Here is a 22,663-nt window from a genome sequence, read left to right as displayed (position 1 = left end):
ACCGATTGTTACCACATGTTTTTTTTTACATGTGCTTTCCCAGTAAATAACATATAAACACACAAGAATCTTGAAATAAAGTTTATTTCAATATAGTTTGAAGTTAAAATGTGTGTCGAGCATATGGACTTAAAACATGTTTGGCAAAAATTGAAAATACAATATAAATCGGAATAAAATTTACAAAAATCAACATGCTGCTAATATTCTATGTAATAAAAATAATTAAAAGACAGTTAAACACACTTATTACTGTTGCATTAAAAGATCAGCCCTCAATCTAGGTTAGTAAAGTATTTACATGAAAAGATCATGGAGAAGAAACAGGGAAAAAAGAAGCACAATATAAACATTAGGACATAGATGAATAACTGGGATCAGTCCTGAAGCGTCCATGCAGACCAGCGATCACAACACACTTATACAGAAATCATAGTACGCCAGGCCCATTGAAGGTGTTATACTGAATGCCATATGGTGGTGAATGCTTGGTGACCGCCTGATTCGGTTTAATGCCTTCAACAGATCCGGCATACTATGAATATAAACATTATATTGAAGTATAAAGCAAATAAACAGAAGATAACTTTTAAAACTCAAACTCATAGATATCATCATCTACGTCTTCATCCATCTCAACATCCGACCCCTGTGAGCCGATGAGGTCATCATAAGATGATTCCACTTGGAACGGAGCATCTTTCCACTTCTTTGCAACTTTTGTCTCCTTGCCATTACTCAGGACAAAGTGTTTTATCCCCAAAACATAAATCAGATGATTTCTGTAGATCATTTGTGATCCCCATTCTTGTCTGTGAATGCAACAAACTGATTTAAACTTTTTGATTTTTTTCCTTATAAATGGCAACAAACCTGCAAGTTATTTCACCGCACTGTAGTTTCCCACTCACATGTTCCTCTGATGACTTTATGATAGTCATTAAAGGGCCCTTGAGTGCTTTCGATGGAAACTCCTTGTCCACACATACATAATGCTGAAAAATATAAAGTAAAACATAAAATATCTTAACAAAACTACAGCATTAGTGTTCTGCTTTATCGTGAGACACTGTTATTTCTTACATCGTAAACTTAAACACTTTCACCTAAGAAGCCCAACAGTGAAAAATGCTACACTTTTCGGTTTAGACAGTTGATGACTTCAATTTGGTTCCACCCATCTGGAACCACTGGGTTGGAGCAATGTCGCTTTAGTTTCTTGCTCAGGGAAACACAAGCGACTGACATAGGATTAGAACCCACAACGTTTTGAACCTAAGGCGGTTGCACTGACCACTCAGTCAACTTGGCAGCTTAAACATAGCATAATTTAGTCTTTTTTGAAACAAAAGAAGTATTACCTGTTTCACTTTACAGAACTGATCTGATGATGTCACTTCTCTTCTGCATTTGCTGCACGAAAGTTTCCAAATTTCATCTGTTCTCTGCTGACCACTAGTGGTGGGAACATCAACCTTGGAATTTTTCTCTTGGATTTCCTCAATCTATTAAATTATAAATACAAGTTAAACGATTGGTTGTCTCCTTTCATGACTTTGGTTAAAAAGTTTTTTTTATGGTTAGTCATTGGTAGTCTTATTTACTAACTTTGGTAAGTTTTTTATGTTTTGTTTTTTTAGTCAATATATTCAACAACTTTTTCCTGCTTTGTACCTCTGACAAAATTTTTCTTCGGTCAATAGTTTGAAGATATTCAAGAGTTTGGCGAGTCAATTCATTTCTATCCCTGTTCAGACGCTCTCGTTCAATATAGTGGTGATCACTATAAGCAAGAATGAACATTTTGCTCTGCTTAGCTCGTCCACGACCTGGGGATGGAAGACAACAAAAGTGTTATGTCTGCAATATTGTTTTTGATCCAGATCAGGCCAAGCAATGATTTGAAAACTGGTTCAATCCACAAAAACATGTTTAGGGAATTCAGCTTTTTGCAACTTGTCAGTTACTTGAGTTAGTGAGAGGTATTGGATTGTTTTGTCAACATAGTATGCTTGTTGGTGTTGTTTGTAAATACAGAGCACAAATCGTGGTCAATCAATCAATCACTCAATTTATGTTTTAGTGTCCAAGTTTAATAATAAAGACAGGTAACATGTGGCCAAATGTGTCTATCCTTCATGCTGTTCTGTTTTTCTAAACAAAACTACCATATATTAGCACCTTTTCTCTGCACTTGTGCGATTTCGCTGCTGCAATGGTTGTACGTGATCACAAGATTGCATTCTTTAATATCAATCCCTTCATCAGCAATCGAAGTTGCAATCATCACTTTGCTTTTACCATCTCGGAATCTTTTCAGTTTGTCGTCTTGTAGAGGCTTGGTAAGACCTTTAAATAAACTTGACCTTTTAGGCTGAAGTCGTATTGAGTTACTTTAACCGTTTTACCCCAAAACTATACTGAACTTTTTGGGGGCTCTTAGGGAAGTTGTCCATTTACAGTTGAAACATTGTTGTGTGGATAAAACTATGGTTTAATTTCACAATTAACATGAAAATCTATGGTCTTCAACCAGTGGTGGGATTCAGCCGGTTCGCACCGGTTCCATAGAACCGTCTCATGCAGTTTTATGAGATCAGTAAACCGGTTAGCATTACTGGTTACTGTCAATGGACTTTTTGTAACAGAACTGGCAGAAAAATATGACTTTTGTGATAGAACCGGCTGACAAAAAATTTAAATCCCACCACTGTCTTCAAGCATATCAAACAGAAATTTTGTCTTAAAAAGTGAGTTTAAAACAAAATCATTGAATCAAAGCATTTTACCTCCCTGGGAGTTTTTTGCGCCGGATCCCGTCAAATAATCAGGATTGAGATTAAATTCCATCAGTGGTTGTGAATCAGCGAGACAAGTCACCAGTGAAGTTGCGATGTCCCTCGTTCGTGCAAAGATAATACAACGAGAATTGGGATTGGATGAGAAATTTTGATGTATGCTTTCTATGAGCTTCTGTAGCAGTGGACTGGGGGTGTTTTGCGCCAGTTTCGATATTTCTAAAAAAAATAATGAAGTTGGTAATTACATTAGGACTAACTCTGCCAAGAGCCAAAAAACATTCATAAACCATAACAAGATATCCAGGCATAAAATTGGTTTAGAGCAGCCATAAACCAGGGAAAAATTTGTACTAGCAAAGTTTTTTATTGATATATCCCAAGATAGTATTTAATATTATATATGTTCAGAAAGCAAATGTTTTGTTTTTCCCGCCTTATAGCAAAAGTCCTCGCTTAATAATATAAACATACAAACTTTTGTTTGGGTGATTTTAGCTTTAGATTCCATAATATAAAACAGAAGTTAAAAACCACGATGTCATACCACTCTTGTCATAGAGTTCTCTGAGTTTCATCTCAACGTCGTGGAATGTTTGAAACAAATTTTCCTCAATGTATTTAATTGCATCGGATTCTCGGACGTGTTCGTTTATCAGAAGTGCATCATTGTAAACCTGACACAGGAAAATTTCAATTTTTGACCTCTCAGGTTTATGAAAATTGCAAATGTGGTCCCAATAAATTATGTGCAAGAGTTATCCATAATATATTAAAGATATATATCCACAAAATAAAACTGACTTCACATACTTTAAGATGGTTTGCATAAATCTGAAAATGGTGTGAAAGTTCATGTTCCTCAAGTAGTTTGCTTTTTTCTCTAAAAGCAATAACTTCATTTTCATAGACTGGTTGTCCTCGTCTGTCAGGGACATTGAAATAAAAGTTTTCCAAAACTATAAAAAGAACAAGGTACATTAATCACAGTTTTGAACAATCTGAGCCAAAAAAAACAGAGCCAATGTAGTGGTCGGGCCTTGCCTCGGGTAAACCCGTTTGCAACCTTTCCGCATGTGTTTTATTTTATCTCTGTTTAATTGCTTTTACCTTTTACTTCATGTTGTGCTTTTTACATTTGTGCGTTACCTAGTTGCATGCTTTCTGTCGCTTTAATTCTTATAACCTGATGATGACAATAGCACTTGTCGAAACGTTGTTATGTTTTACACAAATATACTGGCTCTGATTTTTTTGCTAAGATTATAAAAAACAAGCTTGACATGTACATCAATACATTACAACAAATCTCTACCATTCTCATTTTGTTCGATCTTGTCTTTAATTTGTTTTTCGATCCTTTGCATTATATGTTGGATTCTAGTCGTGAACTGATCTCGGTGATTTCGGTCAACAGAAACTGTTTCTGCAGAAGAAAACAAAAGATTTACTTAAGTACATAAATAAACTTAAATCAACACTGAACTATTTGTAATTATGGTAAAACTATGGGTAAATGATGCCCTAATAGTATCTTAAAAGGCATTTGATTATCAGTATCAGTTTTATCAGAAAAATATTCATGTAAACTTGACTTCAGAAATAAACTTCGCAACAAAGAAATCATAAACTCTGAAACACAGAAATCATAAACTATGCAACACAGAAATCTGTTCATACCGAAGTCTTCGTTTGTAGTAAAAGCTGAGAGCTCTTCACGATTTTCCTTCACTTGAACTGGTGGAATTTTTGCATCCAAATTTGCAAGAAGCTTAAAGATATGTTTGCAGCCTTGTTCGACGCTGTTTGATTTTCCTGAACCTGGAGATGCTGTTAAGCCGACAATCTGCAAAATCAGAATATTTCAATTCTGTGTATTTGTTGCTACTTTAAAGCCATGACAAAGTTGTGTCATCTTCACATACAAATCAAAAAAGTGATAAAAACTAGAAGGGTAGCTTTCTGGTATACTTCCATTTTATATATTCTATATGATATTTACCAATTTACTATACACGTCATTTGATCTACACATATGATTGTTTTTGTAAACAAAAACTAATGGGTCCCCACACGCGTGTTTGTGCGGATTTACGGTAAACAAACGTTGCGGTGATTTTTAGATTTTTAAGGACAAATTTTTAGAAAGCATTAACCCAACAATAAAAAATTTTTGTTCGTATTCTTTTTGCACTATTATTGTCATATAATTACAAAAACATTAAAAAAGAACGAAAAAAATAATGTCAATTGATTCTCTTGCTTTGACCCAGATATTGTCATCCAAGGTCAGGTTTTAAACACAATTTTTTCTTGAAAGCTGTAACAGTTGTGTTACAGACACTTTAAATTAAAAAGCAATTTACAAGTGTATCTATACATAACAAATTGTTTTTCATTTAACTTTGTTTCGCAAAATGAGTACCATTGACCTGTAGTAACCTCTCAGGGTGCACACGCCAAACGACTGTTTGACCTTTTGACACCGTTTTCAATAACACGCCGTCCTTAATGTCCAACAACACTGTTTAACCTAATTTATACATGCCTTGAGTATTGATCTCTAAATTGATTGCAAAAAAACGCTACGTTATGACGAAAGAAAGTTTTAAACTGTGTTAGTAATACCTACTAGTTGACTTTAAGTAACCTGTGATCATGCGGCGGCCAACCTGACAACGAGCATTTAAAGTTTTATTTTGATTAACACAGTTTTGCTTGACATGTACGAAACCGAAGCACGCTTATTAGGTTTAAATCACGTCATAGGTGTGAAACCTTTGCCAAAACTGAAATTGTGAGTGATAACTTAATAAAACGAAATAGCATTGCTGTGCAAAACAGCTGATTTCTAATCACCGAAACGACGTCTCGTAAAACGTCTGTCCGACGTCAAGCTGAGCCCTCCTGCTATCGTAAACCAGTGAGTTACTCTCTTGGTACTTCTGCCTACAGTGTCTTTTTTGACCAAACGAGCGTTAGACACATGCACATTTCGGGGGCCTGTGGGTGAACCGCTGCGTAATTCGCGGTCAAACTTCTGGAGGATCAAGTTTGGATTAATAACTAACATGTGTCGAAATTTGAATAAATTTGAAGCACTCTTTCTTTACCAAACGAGCGTTACAAACCAGCGTTAAAAATTTTACGTTTCGGGGGCCTGTGGGTGAACCGCTGCGTAATTCGCGGTCAAACTTCTGGAGGATCAAGTTTGGTTTAATAACTAACATATGTCAAAATTTGAATAAATTTGAAGCACTCTTTCTTTACCAAACGACCGTTACAAACCAGCGTTAGACAGAAAAAAGAAGAAAGAAACAAAAATACGGACAAAAACAATATGTGTCCCCTTCAGGGAAGGGGACCCATAATTAGTTAGGTTAAAATTGTTGTGACTTTAAAGTTTAGACTATATTGTGTCAATGTCTTCGCTTAATTGACAGAGAAAAGAGCCATTAAAAAACCTTTTTCTTAAATTGAGCTTAAAAAAATGAATACACAATAGATTTGGTTGTTGCTATGAAAACCATAAAGGTAATAAAGCTAAGAAATGTAAAAACAGTAAAACAACAGTATCTTCATCAGTAAAAACAATAAATAAACAAATTGTCTTTAATCAAAAGCATCAGAATCTGAATAACACATAGTTTTAAACCTGGGGAAAGTTTTGTTGCGTTCCTTCAGCTTTTTTCTTGAGATAAATTCTCATGATATCGTTGTAGGGATGATTCTTCATGGTGTGATGACACTCGTCGAATATCAACAAACTTATTTCATGCAGCAATTCTGGACTCTCTTCTCTGTCAGATTAAAACAGAAAGTTGAGTGAGTTTACAAAAATTGAGAACAAATTCAATACTGGGATCTGCTGTGAAGCTTTCATATAGACCAGCGATCATGACACACTAATATATAAATCATTGCACACTAGGCCCATTGAAGGCGTAATACCGAATCTGCCGGTCATCAAGCATTCACCACTATATGGCAAAGCATATAGGTTAGAAAAATCTAGCCTGCGGTGGGATTCGAACCCACGACAGGAGTCTTTCCGGGACTCGCACTCTACCAACTGAGCTACACAGGCTCAGTGGAGAATCCGCCGAAAGTCGATCACAGGCACCGCTGCCTGCCTTGTATGCTACACATGTCAGCTTTGTAGTTAGGGATCGCCAGATTCACAATTGATCAGCAAAGATGAACAGATCATTACTGGTATCAGCCATGAAGCATTCATGTAGACCAGAGATAATGGTACACTCATTTAAAATCACTGTACATTAGACCTAGCACATGCCTTGCCATATATAGGAATGCTTGGTGACCGGCTGATTCTGATTCGGCCAGGCATACTACTAAGTTTTTCAGCACTAGAATTATGTAAACATCATAAATTTCAAATGCACTATACTAATCCAAAGCAACAGAAGTACTGAGTCACTTACTTCAATGTGGTGAGTAATATTTGATGAGTCATCACCAAAACCTGAATGCTTTTGATCAATTTCACTGCTGGAGTGCTTGTTGAATTTGCACTTGACAGTTGTTCCACATCGAACCCTTTCGGCGAAATAAATCTGCAAAGCAAATGGACTGAGGACTATTTGAATTATGTCCCTGTCCTAAAGACGTGATTTCTCTTATTGTGCAAATGTTGTTTTGAAAAAATGAGAATTAGAACACTATGAACAGATCTGTTCATAAGTTTAATAGTGAATATAATGGCCCAAATAGACAGAAAAAATGACAAGCTTTATTTTGATATCACTGATGATGGCATGAGCATTTGCCAAAATGTTTGAGAAAAATAGAGCATGCCACTTTTTATGTCTATTTGGGCCGTTATTTTCACTACTAAAATAAATTAGAATATGTGTAAAAAGATGGTCATATATATACCTTTGTCAAACAATACTGCCAAAGAGCTTATGTATAAGGAACAAATTGTATTGCTCTGTTTTTTAACTATTGCTGCTATCTCTGCCAGTTAAAGATGCAAAATAAGCTAAAATAAAGCTTAGCATCGGCAGTAAGGAGAAAAGGGATTTCAGGTACAAGTGTTATGGACAAGTGATTGTATGAATCAGGAGCAAGTGGTTATGTTATGAACAGTTGGAACATTCACCCACCTTTTAAACAGATCAAACTGCTGCTGAACCAGTGGAACTTTATGAACAAGAAAAACAACTTTTCTTCCTTTTCTTCTCACCAGATGCTCCAAAGCGATATGAAGAGCCACAAAAGTTTTTCCACATCCTACACAGTGAATAAGATTAATCAGTAAAGTATGTGTGTAGAGCAAGCCCTTTGCAATCACTGTATAAATCAGAATCTCTACTGTCATGGCATGTTGGTACACCATGTGTAATAAGCACGAATAAGTGGTGGCCTTTTTTGTATAAGTGTTGATTTAAGCCAGAAACTCTCAATTGTTACTACTGCATTACCATCTATTACAATGTTTTTAGAAAGAAAGTTTTTCGTCACAGGGTTAGGGTACGGCAAGGTTTGTTTCTATGAAATGAAGTCAGATCTTTTGCCCTGGTTAAGTGGCCCTTGGTTTAAACTCAAGGTCACCTTAGTGCGGGCTGAGACAGACACCAAGTGTAAACACAAACATTTACAACTGACTATAGGCATATGAGTGACTTGTGACCCAATATAGGAAATTACATTGTCACCCACTGTGATGAAACAAACCAACCTGTTGGTGCGACAATCACACAATTCTCTCCCGTCAACGCTGGTTCTGCAAGTTCCAACTGGTATCTCCTCAGTTTGAGTTCATTTCCACCTCTGCTCTCATTTCCACCACTGCTCTCATCATCCAAAGCATTCAAATCAGAATCTTCACAGACGTTATAACTTCCTGATGAGTCTGAGTCAAGAGTCTCAAAAAACTCAGCTGACAAAAACAAACACGTTTTTTTTTTACCATGAGATAACATGATAAACATTTAGCATACAAGGACAATATGTTTGGTTCCCAAGTGGTCTTATCTAATAAACTGAGTTAAGAAATAATACCTTCAAACTTCTTGAAGGAATCGGTTCTTGCTGGTTCAGCAAATAGTGACATGGTTGCCAACGGTAGCGGCTTCATTGCTGTAGTGACATCACTAACATTATGTAGCTCTGGAAATATAATAGACTAAAGAACATTGTGTTAATGACTGAAAACCTACACAAATCAAGTTACTACATTTTTAGGTCTGTCTCACATAAGGCAATGTTTTTCAACCTTTTGAGCCTCAGAACACTGTATTAAATATAATGTTGAGGAATGCGACTTTGTTATGCAATAAAACAAACAAGCCCAGGACTAAACTAAAATGCTAAATCACAGAAACCGCTAAATCAAATACACCAGGCAATCGCTGAAACAGATGAAAAAGCTTATATAATGCCATTTAGGTTAGTGTGAGGTCATACAAAAACATAACAATAAAACTAATGTTATACCTAAAGGGGATTTTCGCCCAGCAATAGCTGTCCTGCGATTCAGGGTTTTTATTTTGGCTTAACATCAAAAAATTATCCTATCCCTTATATACAGGTACAGGGTTTGTTATATTATTACTGGGGCAAATATTTTTTGACTTGTCAAAAAAAGTCAAAATTTTGTCAAAATTTTTAGAATAGGTCAAAAATTGTCAAAATTGTTTACAAAGTCAAATTTTTTTACAAAGTTAAAATTGTTTACAAACTGCATTGTCGTGGTGTTGTAGAGGTTGCACTGCCATCAAACTATTCGTTTTACACCTTGTAGCCTACTTTATACTGTTGTAATTGGCCCATTGCCCCAATTATTGCGAATCATAAACCATCAAGTGAGTAAAACAATTAGGTTGATATGGCGTGATGCTCAACACATCTCAAAACGTGCAAAATTTTGGTAGGTCCCAAGTCATTTTACGGCAGCTGCAGGTTAGGTGCAGCTCTTGCTTCGGTTTTGCTTTAGATACTTCATGTATCTTTCGTTTATACAAATGTATTGAATAATTTTCGTTGTGTCTTAGCTGCAGTTTTTTGGCAGTGATTTTTAATTAGCTCATTCCCTTTTCAGAATAGGTTAGGTCTATGTTCAGATTTTTGCCCTTCTGTTAGACTTTTGCACATTATTTCACTCTAGTTAGATTAGCCTAGCCATATTTTTTGAACTTTTTGTACAATAATGCGTAATTTAACTACTTGAATTCTTCATAGGTCAAAATTTTGTCAAAAAAAAGTTTTTTAAGGTCAAAATTTGTCAAAATTTTCAATTTGTAGGTCAAAATTTTTCGTTTTTTAGGTCAAAAAATAATTGCCCTAATTATTACTTAAGCTCACCCAAACTTAAATAGCACCAACCCTGAGCAATTTTACCAGTGATTCAGGTGTTTTATTATTACACAATCAGTCTTATTGTTACACAACAATAAATGAAGCAAATCACAATTGAACATTCTATTTACGCCCATTGTGTTAAAATTCACAGTACGCCAGGCCTATTAAAGGCATTATAGCGAATCAGCTGGTCTCCGTTATTTATCTTAGTATTGTATTAAAACAGAGATTTTTTATCTCTATTCTATGGAACATCAGTCAAACTAACAAATTTATCATTGAATTCCTGACGATCTTTCACGGGACATTAGTATTCCACAGAACACCGGTTGAAAATCACTGACATGAGCAACAAACTGTAAGATGCATTAATCCAGTGGTTCCCAGACTTAAAGAGTTTCTTATCTAGTGAAAAGTTTTGAAACTTTATACGAAGAAATCCACTTCAATTTTAATTTGTATTACTTCTATGTGTATGTGGTACTATATTAAATTAAGTTTGTTTACCTTTGACATTCTGATGACTTGACTTTGATGACTCAGCGATTTCCGGGATAGCCATTGCTGGCTGAATCTTAATTCCCTCAATAACATCAACAACCTCATCTAGTCCTGAAAAACATCCGTTATCAAGAAAAATTTTAGATTATTCCAACACTGGGAGGCAGAGTGGAACCACAGATCACCAGCAAACAAAAGTAATTTTGTTCCAAGTGATTAATTCCGATCTCAGTCGCTTGTGTTTCCCTGAGCAAAAAACTTAAGCGGCTTTGCTCCAACCAACTGGTTTTAGACGAGTTGAACTAATTTGAAGTCACCAAAGGCATAAGTAGAAAATGAAATTCAACAGACTTGCATTAAAACAGGCAGCCGGAGGGAGGACTCATTGCAAACAATTATATATAAAAGCAAAATATAACAATTATTCATCAATATACCCAAAATCATGTTGGTAAATGAGTTATTTAAAGTAGAAATTGTCGCTGTGGAAATAAAAAAATCAAAATAATGAGCAAAAATCATTGACAAGTGAAAAGCTCACCAAAATTCACCGAACAAAATCATACACTAGTACAAAATCATACAACCATTGTGCTTTGGTTTTTGCAATCGCCAGGGTGTTTACAAAATCACTGTTACCCCAAAGTAGCTACATTTTAACCCACAAAGCAATGGCTTTCAGTTTCTTGTCAATTATAACAAACAATTCACCCATTTGTCTCATCATCTGCAAAACAGTTTGGCACCAGATTGGACTTTGCAACATCAACAGTTGATCGAACAAAACTTTCGCTTTTTCTCCATCGGGAGATTTCGCTAATTCTTCAAAACTTTCTAAAAAACACAAACAAAGATAAAAAGCAGTTAATTTTGTAATAGAATTGATTAATATCATATTTGAAACAGCAGTATGTTAACGGGTACTACATAAAATAAACTACACATTGATTGATATCATATTTGAAACAGCAGTATGTTAACGGGTACTACATAAAATAAACTACACATTGATTAATATCATATTTGAAACAGCAGTATGTTAACAGGTACTACATAAAATAAACTACACATGTAAAATGTTTCAAAAGCAGAACCAATTTAATTTCATCCATCGTACTAGAGCAGTGGTTCTCAACCTGGGGTTCGTGGCCCCCAAGGGGTCCGTGAGATGGTTTCAGGGGGTCCACGGAGGGGAATATGTTAAGTAGCATTAACCAACAGAAGAGTATTTTTAAGTTTCTCAACCGTTTTTACAATCCTGCATATGCGTGCACGCTGTTTATTACACCTTAATTATGCCAAGAACAATTACTTTTTGTGATTGCCTTCCTATTGTGACATCATAACACACATGGACAATAGACTTCATAGGACAAGTGATTTGTGAAGTTATATTTACCAAAAATATTATCAATTCGTTGCGTTGGCCACTACAATACAGAAACGTCGTTGATTTTAAAGGACTGTAAAAGCAGATTTAAATGCTTCAAAAGCATAATAGGGTATAATGCAAGAAACGTGAAACATAAAAAGACTTATGGTAAATTGCATTGGGGGTCCGCAGACTTACAAAATTCATAAAAGGGGTCCGTGACTATGAAAAGGTTAAGAACCACTGTACTAAAGGAACCATTGGGCAAACATGCTTAGGAGAATAAATGTAGGGACTAGGGAACCACTAAATTTATTGCCTATTTTTTTCCCCGTGCCATTGTATGTCTTCTATGGATATAAATATTGCAGCAGTGTAACAATAATTTCAGCTTTCAGGTTCGCCACTAATAAGCTATCACCCTCACGAAATTTTATGAGATCAGCGAACCGGTTAGCATTACTGGTTACTGTTAATAGACATTTGTAACAGAACCGGCTGAAAAATATGACTTTTGTGATATAACTGGCTGAAAAATAATTGAATCCCACCACTTGCTATCACTGTATACACTATACACTTGTGCCCCAAAAAGCTTAACCTGACACTGTGTGGCATTGATGATATTAAGTAACTGAAAGCTTAGCATTGTGCATGAACTGACAGGCATTGTATTTCAGAAACCAAGCGATTGAAATGCCACCAAACAAAACAGGCACAAACCTTGAGTTATGGTATCTTCAGCAGCTAAAACATTGACCAACATGTCAACGTGGAAGGACTGAACATAACAGCAAATGTAGGGGAGGTGCCTTCTGATGCTTGCCACATAAGTGTGGAAATACGACAGCAGTTGTCCCTCATCAGCCATCGTTGCTCACTTGTGCTACTCCGCAACTTTTAACAACTACATGTTTAGAAAAGGGGAAGTAAAAACGTCACATGACAAAATAAACCTGATGTCAGCAATCTGTGAAAATATTAAGGGGCAAAATATAAAGGTACGGTGCTTTACAAATATATTTATCCTCTAAATACTAAATGTGAGACTGTAAAGTACTTATTTGAGGTCAAAGTGTGGGATAGATTTGCTTTTTCGCCAACTTTATATTATTATTTGTATCGATCTAGGGACAGTCCCCTTGTAAAAACCAAGGTTTTGTTTCCGAAAGCTATTCATAGAAATCAATTCACACAACTATTTGCAAATGCAACTCAAAACGGCACCTACGTTTAGCAAGAACTTTTTGGCTAATTTTCAACATTAATTAAGTGACAGCAATGTCTTCTGAGGTTCCAAATCACTTGTATGTGCGCATTGCCTTCAAGAGGAGAAAGAGCTGTAAGTGAGATTAAAATGAACGACGGTGGTGGGATTTAAATAAATTGACACCAGGTTTTCTTAATAGCAGTATGTAACATTTAGCAGATGCATGGTGTTCGAAGTGACACATCGGCCAATAGATGCGCTTGATTCGAAACAGAACGGGACGGAACAAACTAACGGCTGATTCCCAACCAATCAAACACAACGAAGTATACATAGCTCGTGTTAATACGTCACTTATTCAAATTCAACTGTATCGCATCAAATGACATAACTATCAATGAGTGACAAACCTTTCCGCTAAGGCTATAAGACAGCAGCGAACTAATAAATAAAAACACACTGATTGGCTAGTTACAAAAGTTTCGTTCAGTATTTTTTACTGAAGCCTGTCGTTACTCGTTCATTAATAAAAGTTATGGAACACATTGAACATGAACCTGATGACTTAATGACTACAGGCGCATAATGACTATTCTATGAGCTGTGTGACGTAACAAGGAACATGACGCGTTGAGGCAGGTGTGGAAAGTTTTATTGAACGTGGAAACTTTGTTTGAAACAGAAGAAATGTGAAGTGAGAAAGTGTGATAAAACCGGTAGAGAGCATCAGAGAGTATCCTTGGTAAAAGCAAACGACATTAAATCGCCATGGCAACAACGGTGTCCTCCATCTCAGTACTCGTCGTCTTCTTCATCTTGTTCGTTGTCACATGAATCAACTCCAACTTCCTCGTAATCCTTCTCGAGAGCCGCCAAATCTTCGCGGGCTTCGGAGAACTCTCCTTCTTCCATTCCCTCTCCCACATACCTGCACGACAGCACAATTTACGAGTCAGCACAAGAACCGTGAACGACAATACAATTCACGAGTCAACACACGAACCGTGCACGGCAGATGCAAACAGCAGCAGGGTGACTTACCAATGGACGAACGCGCGCTTGGCGTACATCAAGTCGAACTTGTGATCCAAACGAGCCCAAGCCTCAGCAATAGCAGTGGTGTTGCTCAACATGCAAACAGCTCGTTGCACTTTGGCCAAATCTCCACCGGGGACCACAGTTGGGGGTTGGTAGTTAATTCCAACTTTGAAACCGGTCGGGCACCAATCCACAAACTAAACAAACAAACAGGTTCAGTTGAAACTGACAAACGACTAAATATATACTCTCACTAGAAAGTTGCAATGTACCTGAATTGTGCGCTTGGTCTTGATGGTCGCGATGGCTGCGTTCACGTCTTTGGGAACAACGTCACCACGGTACAACATGCAGCAAGCCATATATTTGCCATGACGTGGGTCGCACTTCACCATCTGATTGGCCGGCTCGAAGCAAGCGTTGGTGATCTCAGCCACCGAAAGCTGCTCATGGTAAGCTTTCTCAGCTGAAATCACTGGAGCGTAAGTGACCAATGGGAAGTGGATACGTGGATATGGCACCAAGTTGGTTTGGAACTCGGTCAAATCGACGTTGAGAGCTCCGTCGAACCTCAACGAAGCGGTGATGGATGAGACGATTTGGCCGATGAGCCGGTTCAAGTTGGTGTAGGTCGGTCGCTCAATGTCGAGGTTTCGGCGGCAGATGTCGTAGATAGCTTCGTTGTCGACCATGAAAGCACAGTCGGAGTGCTCCAAGGTGGTGTGAGTTGTCAGGATCGAGTTGTAAGGCTCAACCACTGCAGTGGAAACCTAGACAATGCAAATAAGATGTCAAATTGGCTTTTACTTAAGCTGTAAATACCAAAATTCCTATTTACCTGTGGAGCGGGATAAACGGAAAATTCCAACTTGGATTTCTTTCCGTAGTCCACCGACAATCTCTCCATCAACAAAGATGTGAATCCGGATCCGGTTCCTCCTCCGAACGAGTGGAAGATGAGGAACCCTTGGAGTCCAGTGCACTGATCAGCGAGTTTTCGGATGCGATCAAGCACAGAGTCCACATGCTCCTTGCCTGGAAGAAAACGTAGTGGTTTAATAAGGCTATAAAACTTGGGGAGCTTGTGCTGTTAACGCCAACGTACCAACAGTGTAGTGACCACGGGCGTAGTTGTTGGCAGCATCTTCCTTTCCTGTGATCAGCTGTTCAGGGTGGAAGAGCTGGCGGTATGTTCCGGTGCGGATTTCATCTGAAATGCAGAAACAGAAATGTTAGTCATTGTTGTGTTTGAAGGTGTGGCAACCTATGATTGGTCAACTCACCGATGACAGTTGGCTCCAAGTCGACGAAAACAGCTCTTGGAACATGTTTTCCAGCTCCAGTCTCGCTGAAGAAAGTGTTGAAGGAGTCGTCGCATTTTCCATACGTCTTATCGCTCGGCATTTGTCCGTCCGGCTGGATGCCGTGTTCCAAGCAATACAACTCCCAGCAAGCATTGCCCATCTGGACTCCGGCTTGGCCGACGTGGATTGAGATACATTCGCGCTGTGAAAAAATAGTTCAGTAAAAAATTATCCCATTTTGTCGCCGCACAAAAGTACTATCTATTATTGAAGTGATTTGATTTTTAAGGGCAAAATATGGAAAGCGATTTGGTAAAGTAAATGGATGAGTGGTTTTAAGGCTTGGTAAATCGGATGAGCGCAGCAACTAATTCGATAAAAGAGCGGGAAAATGCCCGAGGGAAAGAACGTGAAACGTTTCCTGCCACCAATTTTCCGCTTGACTACGCAGCGTGGATCGCTCGAGGCTCAAGAGGAAACCGGTTGACGAAACCGAACGGGAAAATTTAACTACAAACATGAATGAAAATTTTTTAAGTTTAATACAATGGGTTGAAACACAATTACTGAAAATTATACCAAAGTGGGCTAGAGTTTCAAGTCTTTCAACCCATGTATGCTACGTGTTAAACACGACAGCATGAACATAATAAAATAAATTTCGTTTCACACCGAAAAATAAATCAACAAATTAAACTTTTCACGCGGTAAGGTTTCTTTTGTCGGCTTTGACACAAAACAATTTTTCACAGATAAATGTTTGAAGGATAAAATTTAATTTCAAGTGTCTCGTATTTCGCATAATTTTCCAACCAAAATTTAACACAAATTGTTCAAAACATTTTCCAACAACTCACCATGTTGATGATTGAAGGTTGTCGAACTTGTAGAGTTGATAAAAACGCAGCAAAGGCGGCAAACAGATATCCTCAGCAATCTACGTAGCTTCGAAACACTGAAAGTATCGCGACTCGCCCTTCCACGAGCCTTATATATCCCACTATTACGTCACAATCCAGACGTTTGATTGGTCTCTTTTGCATCGCACTTCTCGCTTCTGATTGGTCGAGAGCAGCTCTTCGATGCATATGACGTCGCGTGGTTGACTCTTTGCATTATTAATGGTTCTAGAACGGTTGGCGCGCGTTTTAACGGCAGGAACCCCCCACTCGCCATCTGCTCGCGTGCGCTGCTGATTCTCGCCACATTTTAATGCAACTTGTTGCTTCACAACTGAAGTTGGGTTACGTCATCAGAACAACTAAAAACATCTGAAACAAATAAACTTTCTGGCAACAAAACCATTACGTCGGAAACCTGCTTTTTTAGCGGCTGATTTCATTACAGATTTTACTTTTAATTTACTGTGCTTATAGACGTAGTTTAATCCACCAATGTAGAATAATTTGTATTGTTACTTTATCGATAAAGTGTTGTCATTTATTTAAATGCATGGTTTTGGTTTTATTCTGCAAATGCGAATGTAGCTTACACCATAACAAAACATTTGAAGCCTCAAGCACATAAAAGTCCGTTGTTTTGTCCTTGAAAACTTTTCAAACATTTAACAACTTAAATCAAGCGCCACGCCCCTGCATGATTTGCTTCGGTGAATATGAACCGACCCGTAAAAGCGTTTAGTGACGTCAGTGGAGGGTTGATTTGCTTTGACAGGCAGCATGCGGTGGCTAAGTGCGATGGGCGGCCAAAAGTGGTCTATGAAAACAACCAAAGGCGTTTAGACTCGCTTAAAAGCAAGTCGGTGAAATAAAAACCCTTTTAATGTACCGCGATATTATCATTCCAACAATACGAAGCTGTTATCGCGCAGAGCAATAAGAACAAAAAATCAAAAACATCAAACTAACACTTAAATATTTTTTGACACGCGTGCAGGAGGTGCACGTATCTAATTAGTATCTGTATTAATGCGGTAATCACATAATATGGATAAAAAACCCGTAAGTCGTTTAGAAGGCGACTTCGCCCGCTGGCAGCTGACACCAGCTTGAAGCGAAACAGAGGTCTGTTCCTATTTTGAAATCGATTGAAATTCGATAAATGCCAGCAGGCGTTCGTCCCCTGGTGCGCGTGCATGTCAGCGTGTGTGTGCGTGCGCATGTGCGTGTGCTTGCATGTGTGTGCGCGTAGGTCAGCCGAACTTAGCTTATGCGCTGCAATGCACCGGCCTCAAACCCTCAGGGACGTTCCGATCTTTCGAGTTCTTGAATTATTCACAGTATTACGTCATGCACAACTGAGGCGTATTGATCCCTCGTGCACTTGTATCACGTGTCGGAAAATTTCCTACAGCAACGCCCAAACACGTGTTCATCCCAAATTGAAGTCACCAACTGCCTAAAAAACCGTAAAAATCAAATGAAAAATTACGAACGAACTTAAAACAGGCAGCTCGACGGCGGACTCATAGTGAGCATAACGCATTCAGGCGTTGCCCGCCCACCGACGATAAAAAGGAAACAAACAAACAAATATATGCCGCCTGATAAGGGTTTTCAATTCCTCACGAAATCAGGACACACAGGCTAAAAATATTATGCAGATTTCATTGCCTGAATTACAGACAGAAAACCTCGGTTAATCCGGATTCGGTTAATCCGGATCTTCGCCTAATTCGGACAAAACTTGAGTTACAAATGATTTGCGATGTGGTAAGGCTTTAACTAGTCGACATCGGTTAATTCGGACAATTTTTTAGGTCCAGACAGGTCCGGATTAACCCAGTTGTCTAGTAGGTTTAACCTCGAATCATGAACTCGAAATCGCCGCCGAAAGTTTGAAACACTGTGAAGTTTGGTGACTAAATCGCTATAGCGAGTTTGAGAAAACTTCATACGGGGCCGAAATCAGCAATTCTATAACAAACGCATATTTTTCTTTTCATCAAACCAATCCACAAATCAACAAATCCAAACTCACTACGAGATACACAAAATAGGTTGGACAGCAGGAGCGTATGTAGCAGTAACGAAAAATGGACAAAGTTTGTCAGAGTGGGAAAACACGATATTCCTGTTATGAGTGAATGCGTGAGCGTTGCAAGAGAGTTTGCCAACATATAAATGTGTTTAAGTAACCGGGAGTTCAAAAACAAATAAATAGGTGAACTATTGGTGGATTGTCGCGTTATCGGAAGTGTACTGCTGTTGCTGGTAGGAGCTGAGAACGTAACATTTGATATAGAAGCACTTTGCCTCCCCCTGTCAACGCAACAAATCGAAAACTGCACCTTCAAGATGACGCTTAAGGGACAGTTCACAGATCGAAGGTCGGGCACAAACACATCCAGCAGGTTTGACACACTACGGTGTTCTATCAAATAAAACTAAGCCTATTTTATTTTCATCAAAAAGATGTCACAACATGCCCTTCACTTAATCAGCGCCATGATAACTACAAGAGTTCTAGTAAGATCACAAGCCAAAAACGGTTGTAATTTTATTGAAGGCAGACAAGCATAATGAGGTTCACCAGCGAAGTAGGCGCAAAAAATATCGCGACTGCTAAAAAGTATTTTTATGAATTTCAACAAAACGCAACAAGTCTGAACATCACAGACAATCAATACAAGACTTAACAAATCCCACTGCAACCGATTGTATTCATGTACACAAAAATATTTGCACTCTCTCTAATATTCGTCATCGTCTTCCTCAGCTTCGTTGTCAACTGAATCAACTCCAACTTCCTCGTAATCCTTCTCGAGAGCCGCCAAATCTTCGCGGGCTTCGGAGAACTCTCCTTCTTCCATTCCCTCTCCCACATACCTGCACGACAGCACAATTCACGAGTCAGCACAAGAACCGTGAACGACAATACAATTCACGAGTCAGCACAAGAACCGTGCACGACATATGCAAACAGCACTAACAGGGTGACTTACCAGTGGACGAACGCGCGCTTGGCGTACATCAAGTCGAACTTGTGATCCAAACGAGCCCAAGCCTCAGCAATAGCAGTTGTATTGCTCAACATGCAAACAGCTCGTTGCACTTTGGCCAAATCTCCACCGGGCACAGCAGTTGGTGGCTGAAAATTGAGGCCAACTTTGAAGCCAGTCGGGCACCAATCCACAAACTGCAGAGATAAAATGGTAACATTTGTAAACTAAGGTCCTCTTCCTAGCATAGCAATATAATCTGTACCTGGATTGTGCGCTTGGTCTTGATGGCTGCAATGGCTGCGTTCACGTCTTTGGGGACAACGTCACCACGGTACAACATGCAGCAAGCCATATATTTGCCATGACGTGGGTCGCACTTCACCATCTGATTAGCTGGCTCGAAGCAAGCGTTGGTGATCTCAGCCACCGAAAGCTGCTCATGGTAAGCTTTCTCAGCTGAAATCACTGGAGCGTAAGTGACCAATGGGAAGTGGATACGTGGATATGGCACCAAGTTGGTTTGGAACTCGGTCAAATCGACGTTGAGAGCTCCGTCGAATCTCAACGAAGCGGTGATGGATGAGACGATTTGACTAATTAACCGGTTCAAGTTGGTGTAGGTCGGTCGCTCAATGCCAAGGTTTCGGCGGCAAATGTCGTAGATAGCTTCGTTGTCGACCATGAAAGCACAGTCGGAGTGCTCCAAGGTCGTGTGAGTTGTCAGGATCGAGTTGTAAGGCTCAACCACAGCCGTTGAAATCTAAATCAAGCTTTGGTTGGCCCAAGTCACCTTTATTTACATTACACCATCATTCAAACCTGTGGGGCGGGGTAGATTGCGAATTCCAATTTGGATTTCTTTCCGTAGTCCACTGACAATCTCTCCATGAGGAGGGAAGCGAAACCGGATCCGGTTCCTCCTCCAAACGAGTGGAAGATGAGGAAGCCTTGGAGTCCAGTGCACTGATCAGAAAGTTTTCGGATGCGATCAAGCACAGAGTCAACATGCTCCTTGCCTGGAAAGAACACACTGTTAAAGCAACGCTGTGAAACATAGGAACGCTTTGTGGGCTTTAGAAAAAAACAGGCGAATGCTATAAACGTTGAAGCGCAACGTACCAACAGTGTAGTGGCCACGGGCGTAGTTGTTGGCAGCATCTTCCTTTCCTGTGATCAGCTGTTCAGGATGGAAGAGCTGGCGATATGTTCCGGTGCGGATTTCATCTGATACACAGTAAATTTATTTCAGTTTTTTTTAGATGATTATGGTGGTGCTGACTAGGCTACAGCACCACTTAAGTGGAGGTCTCAGATCCTAGTGTTTTTGCCTTATTACCTAAAGTATATGAATAGAAATGGAGCTTCCAAGCCAGTGAGCAAAACGTGGTACTCCGCCCAAGGCTATAAGCAGTGATTCGACTCACCAATCACGGTTGGCTCCAAGTCGACGAAAACAGCTCTTGGAACATGTTTTCCAGCTCCAGTCTCGCTGAAGAAAGTGTTGAAGGAATCGTCGCCACCGCCGATAGTTTTATCGCTCGGCATTTGTCCATCCGGCTGGATGCCGTGTTCCAAGCAATACAACTCCCAGCAAGCATTGCCCATCTGGACTCCGGCTTGGCCGACGTGGATTGAGATACATTCGCGCTGTAATATCGATGCATTTCAGTAAATATTGACGCCTTGATTGAAATCCCACAAGACAGAAACGCTTGCGGTTTAGTCGCTAGAGGGGGCTAGTAACACCGGAAGTTTGTTCAGCTAAAAGCGCGGGAAATTGCCCGAGGGAGAAAATGCGAATCATTCTCTGCGCTAATTTTCCGCATGACCACGCAGCGTGGAACGCTCGAGGCTTAACGCAGGAAACCAGAAAATAAGGCAGCTAAGTTAGGAGGCATTTTTTGCCATGAAACAAGTTTCCCACAACTCGGCCTGCGTTTGACTAAATAGTTGCAAAAACCGTCTCCTGAATTATTTAATACCTCCATCCACAAAAACGCTTCGCTCCCTAAATCCTACACCAGTGGTCTTACTGGTTTACAACCAACAGTGTTTAACAGATTTCCATTCACTAGGATGTGATGTTAAAGAAAAAACCAAACGTTTTTTGACCTCATTAAAATTAACACAAACGAAACCGATAAGACCAGAATCGTATGTAAAAATTAAGTGAAGTTTCTAACAAACTAAATTTCGTTTAATAAAAAACAGATCAAAGAAAACTTAATTAAGTTAAAGGCCTCGTTTAGTTGATGCTACATTTTAAAATAAAGATCAGTCCCGCTTTGGGTTTCGTTTTTACACATTGAAACACTCACGGTTACGCCACCAATACACATACATGTTAGTAATAGATTTTTCAAACAACTCGCCATATTGAAGATAGTCGAACTTCCAAGGTTGATAAAAACTCAGCAAAGGCAAGATCTCAAACAAACAGGGATTCTCCGCAATCTACGTAGCTTCGAAACACTGAAAGTATCGACTCGCCCTTCCACAAGCCTTATATATCCCGCTATTACGTCATTATCCAGACGCTCGATTGGCCTCCTTGCATCGCGCTTCTCGCTTCTGATTGGTGGAAGCCGCTCCCGATGCATGTGACGTCACGCAGCGTTTGCATGAAGCGCGCGATTCAACTGCAGGAAGCGCTCGGCCTGTTGCAGAGATGTGGAATGCGGTCAATGGACGCGAGAAGCCGAGAAACAATGACATCATAATGCTCAAATATGGGAATCATGATGGAAAAAAATGATGGACATCATGGGAAAGTGACATCATAACCAGCATTATTACGACATTATCTCTCTTTCTCCTCGCGCCGTTTACGCTTCGGTGGATAATAAGAGGAGCATGACAAGCAATTGTGACATCACGTCATGCTTGGTTGAACCTGTGGTTGTTTGCGAGAAGCGCATGACTGTCATGTAATTCTGTACAACGTGTCTCTCTATGTTTGCTGGTACACATGTCTATTTGCTCACAGTCACAAGATGACACGGTAAACAAACACTGCATCAATTGAGACATAATGATGTAACAAACGCCATTAAAAATAAAAATAAACTCTACCAAGCAACTAAAACACCCTAAAGAATACCAATCAGTCAATATACTTAATATTTACAAGTGTGCTTCCCAGCTGTGTATTTGTATGCAAGTGTTCTTAACATATTGAATATTGGTTGTAGGCTGCTGTACGGTCAGTCA

At 39.0% G+C, this 22,663-nt stretch overlaps 2 protein-coding genes, 1 non-coding gene and 1 pseudogene across 5 annotated transcripts; all 4 read right to left on the bottom strand.

Annotated features, from left to right (window-relative positions):
• Window positions 1-68: 68 nt before the first annotated feature.
• LOC145230712 (ATP-dependent RNA helicase DHX58-like) lies at window positions 69-12,984 on the bottom strand. Of its 2 annotated transcripts, none has more exons than XM_080096219.1 (18): window positions 12,721-12,984; window positions 11,337-11,459; window positions 10,632-10,736; window positions 8,826-8,933; window positions 8,503-8,703; window positions 7,928-8,054; window positions 7,244-7,375; window positions 6,454-6,598; window positions 4,479-4,644; window positions 4,114-4,224; window positions 3,612-3,757; window positions 3,346-3,475; window positions 2,790-3,017; window positions 2,182-2,349; window positions 1,675-1,829; window positions 1,362-1,505; window positions 874-995; window positions 69-812 (listed from the first exon to the last, which is right to left on the bottom strand). In XM_080096219.1, exons 1-18 carry the CDS (start codon window positions 12,866-12,868, stop codon window positions 590-592), a joined length of 2,682 nt encoding a protein of 893 aa, XP_079952345.1. In that variant the 5' UTR covers window positions 12,869-12,984; the 3' UTR covers window positions 69-589. The 2 variants fall into 2 exon arrangements, with proteins under 2 accessions (XP_079952345.1, XP_079952346.1); XM_080096220.1 differs by having other exon boundaries at window positions 697-828.
• On the bottom strand, window positions 6,812-6,885 carry Trnas-gga (transfer RNA serine (anticodon GGA)). Its single transcript has one exon. It is a non-coding gene; the product is annotated as a tRNA-Ser (tRNA).
• An 858-nt stretch (window positions 12,985-13,842) lies between the features above and the next one.
• LOC145227594 (tubulin alpha-1A chain-like) lies at window positions 13,843-15,746 on the bottom strand (annotated as a pseudogene). The gene is made up of 6 exons (XR_013859933.1): window positions 15,529-15,746; window positions 15,351-15,455; window positions 15,084-15,280; window positions 14,518-15,015; window positions 14,249-14,442; window positions 13,843-14,135 (listed from the first exon to the last, which is right to left on the bottom strand). The product of XR_013859933.1 is annotated as a tubulin alpha-1A chain-like (transcript).
• Window positions 15,747-18,995: 3,249 nt separating this feature from the next.
• On the bottom strand, window positions 18,996-21,943 carry LOC145227591 (tubulin alpha chain, testis-specific-like). The gene is made up of 7 exons (XM_080092453.1): window positions 21,826-21,943; window positions 20,878-21,100; window positions 20,573-20,677; window positions 20,273-20,469; window positions 19,716-20,213; window positions 19,454-19,647; window positions 18,996-19,337 (listed from the first exon to the last, which is right to left on the bottom strand). Exons 1-7 carry the CDS (start codon window positions 21,826-21,828, stop codon window positions 19,202-19,204), a joined length of 1,356 nt encoding a protein of 451 aa, XP_079948579.1. The 5' UTR covers window positions 21,829-21,943; the 3' UTR covers window positions 18,996-19,201.
• Between the last annotated feature and the right edge of the window lie 720 nt (window positions 21,944-22,663).

The sequence above is a fragment of the Phallusia mammillata genome, chromosome 5 (genome assembly GCF_965637545.1).
Source record: "Phallusia mammillata chromosome 5, kaPhaMamm4.hap1.1, whole genome shotgun sequence".
Classification (NCBI taxonomy): domain Eukaryota; kingdom Metazoa; phylum Chordata; class Ascidiacea; order Phlebobranchia; family Ascidiidae; genus Phallusia; species Phallusia mammillata.
Note: the sequence above shows the minus strand (reverse complement) of the source record. Positions and strands in the feature narration are given on the sequence as shown.